This window comes from Onychostoma macrolepis, chromosome 02, assembly GCF_012432095.1.
Source record: "Onychostoma macrolepis isolate SWU-2019 chromosome 02, ASM1243209v1, whole genome shotgun sequence".
NCBI classification, from domain to species: Eukaryota; Metazoa; Chordata; class Actinopteri; order Cypriniformes; family Cyprinidae; genus Onychostoma; species Onychostoma macrolepis.
In genome coordinates this window covers 12,071,788-12,086,292 of record NC_081156.1, presented here as the reverse complement: position 1 = coordinate 12,086,292, position 14,505 = coordinate 12,071,788, and the positions used below count along the sequence as shown (strand labels likewise).

The 14,505-nt window shown below is 37.5% G+C and overlaps 1 protein-coding gene across 8 annotated transcripts in view; it reads left to right on the top strand.

The window, feature by feature from the left end:
- st3gal3b (ST3 beta-galactoside alpha-2,3-sialyltransferase 3b) overlaps window positions 1–14,505 on the top strand; it is a 55,457-nt gene that overhangs the window by 12,409 nt on the left and 28,543 nt on the right. For 2 of the 8 annotated variants that reach the window (XM_058796702.1, XM_058796711.1), the window contains 4 exons: window positions 1,015–1,119; window positions 4,118–4,160; window positions 6,511–6,603; window positions 11,535–11,629. In XM_058796702.1, the coding sequence (XP_058652685.1) occupies window positions 1,015–1,119; window positions 4,118–4,160; window positions 6,511–6,603; window positions 11,535–11,629 (336 nt within the window). Of the gene's footprint in view, window positions 1–571; window positions 644–1,014; window positions 1,120–4,117; window positions 4,161–6,510; window positions 6,604–11,534; window positions 11,630–14,505 lie in introns of all 8 variants that reach the window. The other 6 variants (XM_058796722.1, XM_058796735.1, XM_058796687.1 and 3 more) reach the window with 5 other exon arrangements.

Here is a 14,505-nt window from a genome sequence, read left to right as displayed (position 1 = left end):
ACTTTAGTTACTGTGTTCAGCGAAGCTGTCTTCAGAAAGTAGTAGTTCTTGTTTGTCAGATTTTTTTTTAAACAAATACTATATTAAAGATTTTGAACCATTATGTGAAAGCCATTATGTGGCCTTCTAATTGAAATCAAGCTCAATCTTTGCTTTGAGCTGTATGTGCAAGTTGTAGCAATACAAAAATTGTGTAAAATTTGCTAATATAAAATAACCCAGGCAAAAAATAAAGTTTAATTAGGCAGATGATTGGTCCATGTTAATGAATATTGTGAGATGGCATGCTGCTTTGGCGCAATGGAGATGTAGTGTTAAATGTTAAGACTTGCTCTCATCATTGTCAAAGTTGATCTTACGAATTACTGCAAACATGTCTGTAAATCTGTTTTGTCCATTTTGGAAAAACGTTCTGTGGCATGAAAACTGAAAACTTTCTGAAAGCACTATATGCTGATGTGTGTTTCTGGTTTGCACATGTTGAAAAAGTTGACCCTCGTTATCATGTTGTTTGACTTTCATACACAGTATTTCAGCAGGTCTGCTAATTTATAACTCTCTTGTTTCACAGATAAAGGTGTGGAGCCCACAGTAAAAGTCAGTAAAGTCACTAGTGTTTCTGTCAAAACCACTGTGACCAAAGGTAGAAACTCTCCACCGATTCTTCATTTGTGGCAATTATTGGGGACTGGTGAACTAATCAGTGGGCTCGCTGGTGGGCATTAACGTCCTTAACGCTCAATCTGGGCTTTTTTTTTTTCTTTTTGGGGGATAATCAAAATTTTACTGCACAGACAGCTTGTTGTATCAGCTGGAAATTACGGTGATGGGTGTCCTAATATTTCTTCAACCTCATGTAATTCCTGGAACTAATGCAGCTTTCTAGTTCATACTGTTTGAATAGGTTGGGCTTTGAGGGTTTGGCCTGAGGGTCATTCAGCGTGACCTTGAAGTTTCCAAAAAATTGTGTCAAGCACAGAACCACCGGGCCTAACTGATGGTCTTGTGTTTCAGAGCCGGTGGTGGAGGGCCCTGTCTCCGTGGGACGAATAGTAGGCTCAGGTACAGCCTCACTGCAAAGAGTGCACTCTGGTCAACATGAGAACCCCAGCAGGCCTGGTAGTCCTGAGATAATGTCCTTCAATACATTACACACGAAAGACCCTTTCACACCAACTGCAACATGAAAATGAACAAAAAACAAGCCAATGAAGTCCTTTTACACAGAGAGTGCAGCAAATATTTTTCAAGATGATAAAGCAAATTCGTGCCAGAACAACAGGTGGAGCTGAATGACAGCGAAGCTCACACCGACCAGAATGGATACCTGAGTGGTATCCCGCTGTATGCCTGACAAGTTTCTAGTTATTGTTTCTAGGCACAATAACTGCAGTGTTTTGTTTTACACACACACAGACAGACACACACACACACACACACACACACACACACAATCAGCTGCATAAATGCAGCCTTAGTGAGCATAATAGACTTCTTTGAAAAACAAAAAGAAAAAAACCTTTCCAGCCCCAATCTTTTAAATGGTAGTGCATATGCAATCAATATTACTCATATTTTTGGTCAGTGTGCTTTCATCACCAGGTGAAACAAAAAATATTCAACACACTTCCAACACAAAATTGTCAGCAAAAGTTGTGAATAGCTGCATAAGAATCAATTGTTTCTATTTAGAATTGTGTATGTCACACTTGGTGTGAAAAGGTCTAAAGATACTGTACATGGGTCATTTTAGGATCCCCCTCTCATTTGAAAAGGTTACTACTGAACTTTCAAGAAATCACATTTGCAGGCACAAAGCATCGGGGCCATAACCACCATAGATAGTGAATTCCATTTATTTACCATCAGTGTTCCTGTACTTTTGACCAAAATCATTTTATTCCATTACTGAGTTGAATTTGAACTTAATGAGGCAAATTTGAAATCTCCAAGATAAACTTATTTAAAATGTAGTTATTAAAAAATAAATAAATTAAAAATGTTTTTTATGACAACACAGATCATTTCAATTTAATTTTTTCAAGACAAAATTGTGACTGCATGGCAGGGTAAAACAAATCATTTTTGAAATACTACATAGTTAATGTATGTTTTTATTTTAAGTAAATCCATTCAAATAGTAATTAATTCCCCATCACAAATTGCCTCATATTCCTATGAAAATTTATATTTTATTTTAGTAAGTATATACAGTCATGGAGACACATCCAGTGCCAGTAACCACATCTTAGCCTTCAGAACTCAGGATGAATGTCTTTATGCCTAGGGCATAACGTGTTGCTTATAAATGTATGAGTTTTCACCTTTCATTTTACAAAGACTTGTACAACATATAAATCACAGTGATTTGCAGGCTGTTAATGTCATAACCATATTAGACCTAACAGACCTTGGGCCTCATTCATGAAATTTTAGTAAATCTATGAGTATATTTGGAGTAAAATGGGAAAACTTAAACTCTCATCCTGATTCACAAACACATTCTATACCTCAGATTAGTTAAACATGTGAATACTACTAGTGCTCATATACAGCAATCAAAAGAAAAACATGCTATGCGGCTGTCTATTTTTGTTTATCAGTGGGGGTTTTTCACATATAACTAATTGTTAACTAATTAAATTTACTTAATGAAATTCCTAAATGTAGTTTTGGGAGGTGTGAAACCATTTGTTTCAATTAGCTGCTCTGGCATCAGCTGTTTTAACTCTACCAACATAATTTAAGTATCTTGCCATTCATACTTATTTCCCAAGCACTAGTAAACCCTGGGGGTTTATCTGAGCTGGAGATGAAGTCACTTCCTCCACTGCAGATAGCAAGCCAAATTTAACCAAAGTTTAACTATAAACTATATGGCAAATTAATTTGTGAAATATTATTACATATAGTGTTATCAAAATGCAGTGTCATCAGTTTGCCTAAAAACAATGTTTTGTGGTTTACGCAACCTTTATATGTGGTTGGGGTCAAGTGTACTTTTTTTTCTTTTTTTTGCATCAACTAACATTTTGAAAATATGAATACTTTCATGAATCTGAAAAGTAAAAAAAAATAATTCTGCTCATATTTAATGAATGAGGCCCATTGTGAGTACTTGGTGTTTTTTCCCCCCTGCAAAACCCCACTTTACACCCTGTGAAACTGTAAACAAAGACTTGGGGCACCATCTGAAAGGGTTCAGGTCTGACCTTAGCGGGTATCTAAGATTGCTTGCTGGTGGGTTACTGAGATTCTACTTCCCTACTGCAGCGCCCCTAAGACAGCTAAGACACACTTGGAGAGTCTGTTATTGCGAATGGCCAACTGCAAGTTGCTGTGAATAATAGCATCTGCTAAACGTTCCTTTTGGTTTCAGCAGTGGTCACTTTCTAACCAGTTCCTCCTCTCCATTCTGCAGCATTTGTTTGGAGACTTGAGCATCAGTTGGAGTTCTCAAACTCTCCCTTTCCATGCTTTAGTGCCATATGATAAGCAATGCTGATGCTAATGAGAATATAGCAAAATTAATGTCATGTTTCGATTCACATTTACCTGTTCATCAGTACTTCTACTGAGCCCATTATTTCAGTCTGCTTGGTAAATTGTTGGTCTTTTGTTAAATGTCTGTTTTTAGCGGCACTGCTCTGGCTTTCACCGTAAGCATGCTAAAAGTCAAACCAGTTGAAGAAATGAAGTAGGCATACTTAAGTATGATAAGTGTTTTGGTTTTTAAACCTTTTTCCTTTTTTCCTCACTCACACTTTTGTTTTTTCTCTTAGCTTCATTGACACCTCATAGACACCTATGGTCTTATGAAGCCTGCATAGGTGGACAGCTGCTTTTTAACAAGTTTTCTCAGCTGAACTGTGGAATGTTTTGGCTGCTTTGATCTAATATCGCTGCAGCTTCTACATACACTAAAATCCTTTAGATGCTGACATAACTATGAGATCTGTATGAATGTTAACGTATCATTAACATCTTTAGTTGTCTCAAAATGCACTAGACATGCATTTTGACAGGATGAAGGCATAACAAGAGAGGATCTACAAATTTTTTTTTTTTTTTGACTGATGTTATGAGTTAATGCTAATTGTCATATTTCTCTTTGCAGTGTTTGATAAGCAAGGGTTCTTGCTGAATCTGGACACAAAGCTGTAAGTATTCTGTACAAATTGTTATACATTTCACCAATAGATAGAAACCTATTTAAAATCCAGTTTCAAGTTTTTTTTTTTTTTTTAATCCATTTGAATTATTTAATCAATTTATTTCAAAATAAAAAAGTATATAAATATATACATGATTTAACCATTTTTTTCACGACATTACTTATACTCTAGTTTAGTTCAGTCATCCTTAAGTGCAAGCAATTGATTTCTAAAGATGCAAATGTTATTGCTGTTCCAGAGTAAATTAAGTAAAAATAAGAAGTTGGTAAGATATTATTATTTTTTTTTTTCACATTGCTGAATTTTCAGCAACCATTACTCCAGGCTTCAGTGTCACGTGATCCTTCAGAAATGCTGATTTTGTGCTTAGGAAAAATATATTTTTATCAATGTTGAAAACACTACTGATGCTTTACTTTAGTGGAAACTTTCTTCGATGAATAGAAAGTTCCAAAGTGTATAATTTATGTAAAATGGAAAACTTTTGCAATATTCTAAATGTGTTTACTGTCACTTTTAATCATTTCAAGGTGACTTTACTGAATAAAAAATATTACTTTCTTAAAAAATTTTTTTTAAAAACTTGCTGGACCCCAAATTTTTGAAAGGTAGTGTGTAATATATCAAGTGGTTGTAACAATGAAATATAAAGAAAAAGAAAATCTAGGGTACTAAGTAGTCTTAAAACCAATAAAGGATTTTGGCCTCATTCAGTACCATCAGTGTCTTTGTGCAATCTATTCCATTGACCTTGTGTGAGGTGTTAAGGTGTGATGTATTATAGGTCTGTGTGTGGTAGGTATATATGTTTACATTTCATCTTTGAAGCAGCCAAACTCTCAGACTCTCACCTCGCCCTAATTTCTCAGTGTTAAGTATCAGAGAAGACATGTCTGTCCACACCATGTTCACATACAATAAGCAAAGCCTTCGACAGGTTTAGATTTCATTGACGCTGTGAGCAAAAACTGTCTGTGTGGTGCACTTCATCATTCAGCTGGCCTCAATCCACCATCCTCTCTGCTGCTTAAAGACTCAGAGCTGTCACGACAGCAAAATACGACACTGTCCCATTGGGCCAACCACTTCATCAAAATGAAGGCTTCAGCAAATAAGTGTCTTGTGGCTTTTATTTTATTTTAACCGTTGAAAATGCGCTTAGTGTGGGACAGTGTGATTTGGTGTTGAAACCTGTGGCTTTTTAATCAACAATTTAATCTCAGAGATCATACTTTTTTTTTATGTGTTACCATCACTTCAGAATTATTAATTACATTGCTCAGTTTAGGTGGTAAAAAGGTACAATGTACTTATTGTGTTCATATTGGATTGCAAAATCCTGCTATCGAGGTGGGATACGGGTAAGGTTAGGGACAGGTTTGGTGGTATGGGTAGGTTTAAGGGTGGGTTAAGGTGTAAAGGATGCGTCAATAATGTAATTATAAATGTAATTACATAAAGGTATTTTTAAAATATAAGTACAATGTGAAAACATGTACGTACACAATAAGTGCATTGTAACAAATGATTCATTTAAATGTAAGTTCATAGTAGTTAAGGCCTCCTAATATAAAGTGGGACCAAAGACACAAAATTATTACAGAAAGGCACCTACAATGGAGGCAATAAACATTAAAATACAGTTTTTAAAAGTATACCACACGATTCTAAACATTACACTATTTATATGGCATAACTCTCTGTAAGCATTGTTTGCATGGAGCAAACTTGTCATGCATAACCAGATGTTTATTCATCTAGAAAAGTAGGCAACTTCATAGCTTCATAGAATAATAAACAGTTTTTATGGAATAATTCGTCTAAGTACTTCACATTTCTGCTTTTAAACAACCCAGAACACTGGCCCTGATAGTTCCATTGTAAGTGTGTAACCAGTTTTTTGCCTCTTTCCTTATAAAAAAAACCAAAAACTGATGGGCAAGTCAAAATTGTTTTCTGTGCTGTTAACATCATGTCAAAAATGCTGTCTTTTAGAGTGCTTTTTGAGCTTGGAACATTCTTTCAGAATAAAAGTATGAAATAAACACACTCACTGTTTGTGCAGCCAGTAAAACGTGTTGCATTCCTATTGTTTGACTATTTCATTTATTTAACACATCAGCAATAAACTGAGTTTCTCAAAGGTAATCCATCACATCCTGCTCTAGATGTCATCCATCATGTGCCAGGCTAGATAAAAACAATATACCTCAGATTCACCATTACCCTTTAGCATAGTTATGCTGCGTGATATTACTGTCAGGTTTAACGTTTACAATCCCGGTCTAATTAAAATGAATGCCTTCTCTTTCTTCTCCTCTCTAACTGTCTACAGGCCTCCGGAGTTGGTGTACAAGTACGGAAACCTCAGTGAAGGAGTCTGCAAACCCGGCTATGCAGCTGCCAAAATGAGTGCTATCTATCCAAAGTATGAACAAATTTCCTTATTAACGTAATACACAGGGTTTGACAATAATCCCCACTGCCTTGCAAACCGAAACATTTTGGTTTTTCTAAGATACAGTGGGTAATGTTGAAAATATTAGAATAAACTATGATAGATGTTTTCTCTAACACAAAAAAGGTCTAAATATAGAATAAATAATTTCTTAAAGGGGTCATCGGATGCAAAATTCACTTTACAAGTTGTTTGAACATAAATGTGTGTTGGAAGTGTTTACACATCCATCCTATAATGATAAAAATCCACCCAGTGGTTTTTTTTTTTTTGTTGTTGTTTTTTTTTTTTAAATCCCTCTTTTAAAATCCCCTTTCTCAAATCAGGCTGTTCTGAGATTCCTGTCAGAATGATGTAGTTCTGCACAGGCCTTTCTCATGATAGTTGATTGACGAGGCCGTCTTACCTTAGATGCCCTTGGTGAGCTGAGAGCTGTCCGCCATTGTGTCGACTCCGGTGCAGGGGAAGACACGAATGTCTCCGATTAAGCGATTGAGGTGTTTTGTTGTTGGATGTAATAATGAACATAGCAGTCGTCATTTATTCCTGACATCCGAGCCGCTGAAGACGCAGAGGATTAACGTCACTTTCGTTTTTGAAGGGAATGAGCTGATCCCCGATCTGCCTAAATGTGTCTATGTTCACGCAAATCATTCGTGATCCAGCTTCATCTACAGAAGAAGTGAGTATAAGGGTTTTTGTGAATCTTTGCAAATCGCTTTTCCTAATAATGTGTTAGTTAGCCAGTTTCGTGGCTGAAGTTTAAAGTCCGCTCGTCACCCCACGGAAGAGAGGGGCGGGGTCAGCAGAGCTCATTAGCATTTAAAGTGAAATGGGCTAAAACAGCGTGCTGAAAACAGAGCTGATTTTGACAGGGTGTTTTTTACGGGTGTTTTTTACACTACCACTGAGAAATTTGAACCATAGTATGTTATAGACTTTTCATTAGGACCCTAAAGAATCATATCAACTTGTGTAAAATGGGCATCCGATGACCACTTTAAAATGCTGGATGGCAGAAAAACATTCTGATGCTTGCATTGATGTCTATAGCTGTTTAACATAAATTGGTTTACCGCTAGATATAGTTGTATTTTGAGAAAAGGTATTTCATATTTCAAAGGAAGGATATTTGAAGATGGCAGATGGGATGGAAGTTTGTTTAGAAGAATACAAAGAGGCTTTGGCTAAATCTTGTGCTTTTTTATTTTCATCTGTTAAGCTTTTTTAAAACTGCTTTTGTTCTGTGAGGCTTTGCGATATTTAGCCTACAGATTGAAGTACAAACTCTGTGAATTGACGAGTGCTTTGTTAAAGATTTACTGCTTTAGCTCTGATTTGCTAAGTTCCTCCTGTTCAACTCTCCCTGGTTTCGCCCGTCACCATTCAAGAGACACTATGTCACTTCTCAGCTACGAAGCCCCTGAGGCCAGTCTCATAATATCTCTGACTGAACAGAAAGCTGCTCCTCTGATCCTTTAAGTCCTTGTTAATTTGTGACCTACCACAACAAACAACCACTTCCGCATGCTCTCCAGCTCCACAATGCGCCTGTTGTAACTCAATTTGGATGTGGACAGTGATTCTGTCTTTGCGGCTGAGAGGAGAAAGCCCTGTCAAGCAGCCACTGTGGAAAACCGAATGAGTCAACTTCTTCAGTTTGACTAAATCCTCAGAGCGCTCCGCGACCCTCAATGATGTCACACAGCACTCAGCGACCCTCGGTGACGTCACAGGCCTTTTGATGGAACTTTCCATCTTTGCTGGCATCCGTATTCCATTGTTCCCTCATCTTTAGGCTGGCTATTGTTAGCATAAGTAATTTTTCCACTACAGCATGCCCAGCGATGATAAACATTAAGCATCACGGTTTGGTTTGTTCATGGATATTTCTTTCATCGCCATACGATTGTTTAGAAATAGCTTTTCCACCAATCAAGCAAGATTATTTTGGAAAGGATTTGAGCAGCTATCACAAAACAGCAACTATCACACAATAGCAACAGCAATATTTAGTCCAAGTCAGATGGTTGCCCTGGATTGGTTTAAACAAAAACGGACTAAACTAAAATATTAATTTCATGAAATAACTTTTTAAAGAAGAGAGAAAAAAGACATTGTGACAACAACGGTGACCGGTTCATGTTGCAGAAAATGTAGTTTTGGTGTGTCCTTATGTCTCTAGAGTCAGCACAAGCATAGAAAGACCCATAAAACAGAGCAAAGACTGAATTTGTGCCTGAAACTTTTTAACAAGCCCCCAATTAACGGCATATGTGTTAACACTGTCTACAATGTGCCTCTAATTAACACGTGTGATGGATCAAGATTCTCAGGGTCTTTGTTTATCTTTTGGGGTCAAAAGGCACTTCTGCCACATCATTACAACACAAATATTTGAGCGTTTTTATTGTGTGATAAATTATTTATAATGATGTTTAGGATACATTGATTCAGTTTAGCTATTTCCAGAATCATGAACTAAATAACTTGTTGAAACGTTTTATGTAATTTATGAATGCATAAAACAGAGATGGGTATTGTACATGTTATAAGAAATTGAAAATTGCAGTTAGTAACTTTTTGCAATAAGTTTATTTGTTTATATTAGATTCAATGTACTACAGCATTTTATTATTAATTGATTAATAGTTATAATATAATTATAAATATTAATTGATAATACAATAGTGATGATTCATAAAACTTTTATAAAAGCATGCAAACATATGTAAAAAAAAATGTACATGAGCATTAATAAATGCTGAAAAAAAGATGTTAGTGCATGATACCTTATGCATTAAGTAATGTAAAACGAATTGAATTTGATTGTATAAAGAGGTAATATTTTATTTAGCATCTAAGAGGACAGAATTGTGACCTCATGTTTGGATGAAGAACTTTAAGACTCAAATTAAAGTGTCACGTAGCATTTTCACAGTAAATAATTTCATTGAATAGACAAATATGGATTTGAACCTTCTTGTCAACCTCAAAATTAATTTGTTGCATAAAGTAGAGATGGTCCTGTTAGTTAATACCCACTTGGCAGGTTCAGTATATGGCCATTTGGCCAATCACTGGTCTCTCCCTTTAGGAGTTACATTTTATTAGGGGATCCCTGCATGTGCAGGAAACCACCTGAAGCCATTTGATCGCACCCTCTGTTAGTTCACCCCTGGAATCCACTTTATTTTCAACACCTCCACTCCTTTCCCAAAATTGTTTGTATTGGACTCTTAAATCAAATGTCTTGGTTGAACTTGAGCGGGCGGTTATGAAAATACAGCCCCCAGTGAGAGATAGCCATGAGGAAATGAGCACAATGTGCACAGGCCTCCTGTTCAGGACCCTTTATGACAAGCAGACGCCTGTCTGTCTTTAGGTCTGAAGCTCTCACCCAGTTATTTATAATGCGAGTTAGTCCGCACCCCACAAGCCACAAGTTAATTAATCACAGTTTGTTTTGGCAAGGTCTTGCTTTGTCTGCCTTTATCAGGTGATATAAGAAGAGGTTCCGATGCAACGTTTTTTCCTTTCTTCTTGACACTGTCGGACATCCCCTGGCCTTAAGCAATTAGCGCATGAAATAGACACACTTTTATCAGAATTTGCCAATTGTGATCCCATTCATTTTCTAAACTTATTTCCTGTCGCTGCTCTTTGACATTTTCTTCAATTGACATCTTCTTTGTCCTCACTTTCCTCACATATCGGACATTGTTGTAGATTTAGGTGGTTTAAAAGCAAATGGAGTACTCCATTACTAAAAAGGCTGTGAACTTGTGCCACTCTGAACTTTGGAAAGAATTGTTGGGAAAGCGATTCTGTTGCTCCCCCACCCAAAAAGCAGGACCTGTATTTTAAATGACCTGTGTGTTCTCTTTACTGACCCATGATTAGTCTTTTGAGTTTTCCTTAAGGGGGTCAAATTGTTTTCAAACCTTCTGTACCTCTCGACAAGCTCTCCTTGTTAGTCCCCCCCCCCACCCCAAACCAATCTACTGCAATTTTCTAACTCTTATAATCGTAAAAGGCCTGAGAAAGAAGAAAAAAAGAAAGAAAAATGATCCAATAACCTCATGTTTGTAAATGAATAATAACCCTGCTGAGTTGGGAGGGTCATAAAAACAGACATCCATTGTGTGGCCACACTTACAGAAGCAGAAAAGAGGCATGTTTGTAGAAAATGCATCTGCTGTCTGAGACTTACTTGGTTATTATTAAATTGAATCATTTTAAATGACCCCTGAAAAAGGATCTAGTTTTTGAAAAATGCTGTTGCTCGATGGCTTCTGAAAGTTCACACTGCCTACTGGCACCTTTGAGTGGCTCAGTATTCCACTTCCTGGAGATTTCCCATTTGGATTGCTTTAAATGTTGTAGAAATGCCCTTTGGTAGCAGGCGGAGTAGATAAGAAATGACAGTGAGGATCTGCGGGTCAGAGGCGCAGGCATTCATCGTTGCGTTTGCACATCTAGCCTTAAGAGAGGAGTGTGCTGGGAAATGGCCTCCGGGTAGGGTATCCCCTGACTCCTCTTGAGAAGGGGTTGAACGGAGGCCCGGGTTTGTGATTGATTGGTGCTCGTTCAGCCACACTGTTTTAAACTTTAACCACAGGTCAAAGCAGAGACGAAGTGAGACCTCTCACAGACAAAAGCCCCTTTTGACTCCCCATCTCCTGATGTCCGGGAAGTGAATGTGTTGTTTGGCTATATGTTATTAGCCCTTTTGATATGGAATTGACATGTTGCTATGGAGACGTTTTTGGTACTGTGCAAAATTTGCTGAATGAATAATATAATTTAAACTATAGAATTTGTGAAAAATATAGTTCTTATTCTGAATGTTAGTTGTCTTTGGTAGTATTCATTATGTTATATTTATTATGCTTTTGCAGGTTTAGTAAGCCAGCTTCCATGTTTCTGGACCGAAACTTTAAGCGGCTTGCAAAAGTTACAAACTATTTTCCTCCATTTGGATTCAAAACACAAGGTATGTATCCATTTAAAATTAATTCATCACAAGCTTTGGGCCAGATTCACTAAACAGGGCAAACTAACGTTAGAGCGCAGTTACATAAAAGCGCAGATGGGAGGGGAAAATTCTGTGGGTGATTTACTAACAATGTGCACATTAAAGAATGCAGCCAGATAATTTCCATAATGACCAGCGCAGTCTACCAAGAGCAGCGCAAATTACCGCCTGCTTTAAGACATGCTTTTTTTGGGTGTTAAATAATGGCGCAAATACCAGTAATTAGACGAGCGCAAACATTAGTAAATCGCGTTGCGTGATTTGATTTTAATACTCTCCTCCCATAAATTTTACATCGGAAAGGGAAACTCCTACAAATGCATATTCAATAAGGTCAGGCACAAAAATAAGTGTCCACGCCTTTACAGTGCTAATTCTTCACTGTGCGCCTTTAGTAAATCCTGACAGTAGTCTTTTAACGCCAAAAGACGGTTTACACTGGCTCAAGCTGTTAGTAAATCTGGCTCATTGCCCCTGAACAACAAAATGTTGTTCAAATGCTTTCTTGTTTCCAGAAACGAATGAACCAGTTCTTTTAATGAATACTTCAAAAAGAAAAAAAAAAAACTGTTTGAATCAGTCTGTAGCACTTTAGAGGACTATGCAGGATTCAATTTTTTTTTTTTTTTTTAGTCCTGGTTTTACAATTTTCTGAAATGAATGAATGAAAATTATATTTTGTCCACAACTTTTACATGTTGTCCAGTTCCCACCCCCAGAAGGGAGGATCTTAGAAGACAGGAAAAAACCCATATAGTCCTAGACTATATGGTTTTTTTCCTCTCTTCTAAGATTTAGGGTGAATCCCATTTCTCTGTCTTACCCCTTCCCCTTAGTTTTGCGCTTTCACGTGAGAGTAAGGGCTATCCCAATTCTCGTTTTGATCGAGGGGTAGGGCTAAGGGGAAGTGTTAGATACCCCTTAAACCAAGCATTTTCACGAGCTTACTTGAAACCAAGGGGTACCCAGAACACACTGCGCAACCGGCAACAATGGCGGCCAGATCAAGTATTCAAGTATTTTCGGCTTAAATAATTTATTTAAAAATTACGACAGTCTTGTTTTGTGCTCTAGACAGTCCTGTACATATATATTTGCAACCATGTTCTTAATTGAAACGTTTAAAAAAATCGCTAGTTTGCTACGCTAACGTTACATTGCTGATTTGCACAACAGTCCCGCAGACTAGCCTTGAATGGACTCCATGCATGTCTACAGTTTTAACAAGTTTGTAAAACGATCCAAAGTTTGTGATCAACACTTGTCGGCTCTGGTGACGTAGCAGCCAGCTAGCGACGGTGTATGATGACGTAACCGTAACCAAGTGGTGTCTCACTTCATAGGGGTATATTTTCACCCCTAGCGCTTACTACTCGGTTTCGAGGGGCAAAGAACTAGGGGTAAGACAAAGGGGTAGGGGAAGGGAAAGGGGTAAGACAGAGAAATGGGATTCACCCTTAGTCTCGCTTCGGTGTGTCATAGTATTTCCACACACAGTGGGAATACTAAAAGAGTTCTTTTTTTTTTTTTTTTGTTGCTTAAAAAAATTGTGGACAATTTAGTCATAATTTGCATAGACTGCACCATCTCAATTTTCAATGTCTGCACTATTACGTTTTTGTTCCTTGAACCAGTTCAGAGCCCTGGTTTGATAGACAATAATGCACTGATCCCAAAAATTATTCTCATGATAAATTCCAAATGATTTAATCTGTTGGCATGCATGTTTCTTTATAGCTTTAGGATGCCAAACTCTTATTATGCTTAAGCATTGGTTCAGGAGTGACATTGATATTGCAGTAGTGTGAGAGCAAACCTCTAGTGTGTACGTGGCCAGATGCATTGCACAGTATGGCAGACATTTATGTACTTCAGTGATGTGGGGGTTTATTCCATTCAACAGAGAACAAGAACTTCATTCTACTGAGCTTTGTGAATGTATCAAAGAGAATGAGACCTTTGGAAAAGACTTGTAGATAAGGCAACGGTTTCTTGAAACCAATTGGTTGTTAATGTAATCCACCGTTGTCTGCTTGAAGCCTTTTTTTCCCTCCATCTGAAAAGATGATTACATCTTAGATTTCAGCACATTGTCAAATGTTCCAGCACTTGAGGGCAGCGGGCACATAAGGGTACTTTGAATGTAACCTTTGTGTTCAGTTAAGGCCTGCCGTGTCCACACACATGAAGACTTTCAAAAGAGCAGGTCCCATGTTTACATTACACCTGGTTTTTGTTTGCTGCATGGATCGTGAGCCTAGCGTGACTTCACTTTTAACTTTATTCATTTGGAAAGGTTGATACGTGTGGTTCTTGAATAGAGCTTAACAAAGGTTCTCAAGTTGTGGGCCAGAAAGGCATAAAAATAGATGTCTTATTTCTGCACTACCAATTCCAATATAAGCGATCCCTGTGGCCACCTACGACTTTGTGATTTCTGCTCTTGATTACGTCGCCCTGAGTGGAAAACATCCAGTCAAAGCATTGCAGATGGTCTGTAGGGTAATCCCAACATTCTTTACAGACGGGAGAACCAAATACCTCAAAGAAGAATAAACCATTAGGGCTGTTTTGACTGTAAGTTTGGCCTTTTAAGTGCCTTGCAGTATTAAGTAGCCTCTTAAATGTCTCCAGTGACTCAGGATGAAGTGTCACTCTCAGCTGCTTTAGTGAAGTTCCTCTAATACTCGCAATGAATTATTACAGACATAACATGAAAGAAATGTCATTATGTGACTCGAACTCTCAGAAGTCACACTCCAGATGGGTTTGTGATATAGCTCCTAAAAGTATTTGCATCGTACCCAACCGTTTCTACTTTATCTCGGAGCGTG